The sequence below is a fragment of the Lottia gigantea genome, assembly GCF_000327385.1.
Source record: "Lottia gigantea unplaced genomic scaffold LOTGIsca_513, whole genome shotgun sequence".
NCBI lineage: Eukaryota > Metazoa > Mollusca > Gastropoda > Lottiidae > Lottia > Lottia gigantea.
The window spans coordinates 6,765-7,926 of record NW_008709763.1 but is presented as its reverse complement, the minus strand read 5'-3'; the positions used below and the strand labels follow the sequence as shown (position 1 = coordinate 7,926).

Sequence of the window (1,162 nt, the reverse complement as noted above, 5' to 3'; positions counted from 1 at the left end):
TTCCAAAGACTTAAATTTCGACTCGGTGAAAGGTATGGTTGGTAACGTTCAACAAAATATTCCTTTGGTCGTCACCAATCCTTTCAAGATTACCAGGACACGTGACCGTCGCCTTTGCACGCGGTCGGAAGACAAACAGTATAAAGTGATTTATACGAAGAGATTCATTCACTTCAACGACAAAAATGAACCAACCAATACCTACCCTTATGGCTTTTGAAGAAAAAGTGAGAGAAAGGTGGTTGAGGCACAGAGTGGACTAGGATTATCTGCCCCATATAGAAGACCAACAGAAAGAGCAATGCATTGGCTGCCTCTACGACTAAGTTGACGTATTGGCTACGTTATATTGAACAATATTATACTGAAGATAAGATACAGCCTATCCAACACGTTGTCGCATATGATGCAGATGGATATGGTGTCAATTATTCCGATGAAACGGTTGTTTGCCAAGCTGCTGGTAAACCGTATACTCTCATGGTACCTAACAAAAAGTATTCTGTATACTTGAAACCTGTCTTCACTGATACTGCATACGACACAGCCAACGCTGGTCAATGGATTAATTATGGCCAAAGAAGAAACCGCTGGATGGAAATGACCAAACAGGCTGATAGTTTAATCAGTCACTCTCAAAATTGTTGGCAATTGTGGTTCTGGGGTGACGACACCAGTAAAGACTTCTCCTACCAGCTATCTTTTGCATTTTTAAGGCCGTAGTATGGGGCAAAAGTATGTACAACCAAACACTGTGGGATATCATCATACTGGTACAATTTAATGAATAAAGTTTACATAACCATTAATCAAGTATTCTTATATCCCATCTATCATCTGACAGCTTCGTTCTGTCTGGAAACCAATTAGCAAATACTATGACGTGAGGTATTCTATATCTCTTACATTTGCTTTGTTATCGTTCCATCGTAGTTCTTGAGGGTGAAACACCACCTCTTCGCTTGAGCCATTTTCAAACAGTAGTTTCGTATTGTATTACCTTAACCTACTGTCTCATCTCACTTTTTGTTTCAACTAATACTTTTTCCATTTCAGTATCTGCCGTCGGGCGTCTCTACGCAGCGTGGAGCGTCTACTTCTATACCCTTTTCCTTCATTCAGAATAATGAAACCACATTGTCCTTGCAGTTCAAGTACAATC

At 40.1% G+C, this 1,162-nt stretch overlaps 1 protein-coding gene across 1 annotated transcript in view; it reads left to right on the top strand.

Moving 5' to 3' along the window:
• The window catches only part of LOTGIDRAFT_175869 (hypothetical protein), a gene marked incomplete at both ends in the record, with an annotated part of 4,337 nt that extends 3,614 nt beyond the window's left edge, over window positions 1-723 (top strand). Inside the window, one exon of the mRNA XM_009062533.1 lies at window positions 283-723. Within this exon, the coding sequence (XP_009060781.1) occupies window positions 283-723 (441 nt within the window). The remainder of the gene's footprint in view (window positions 1-282) is intronic.
• Window positions 724-1,162: the final 439 nt, after the last annotated feature.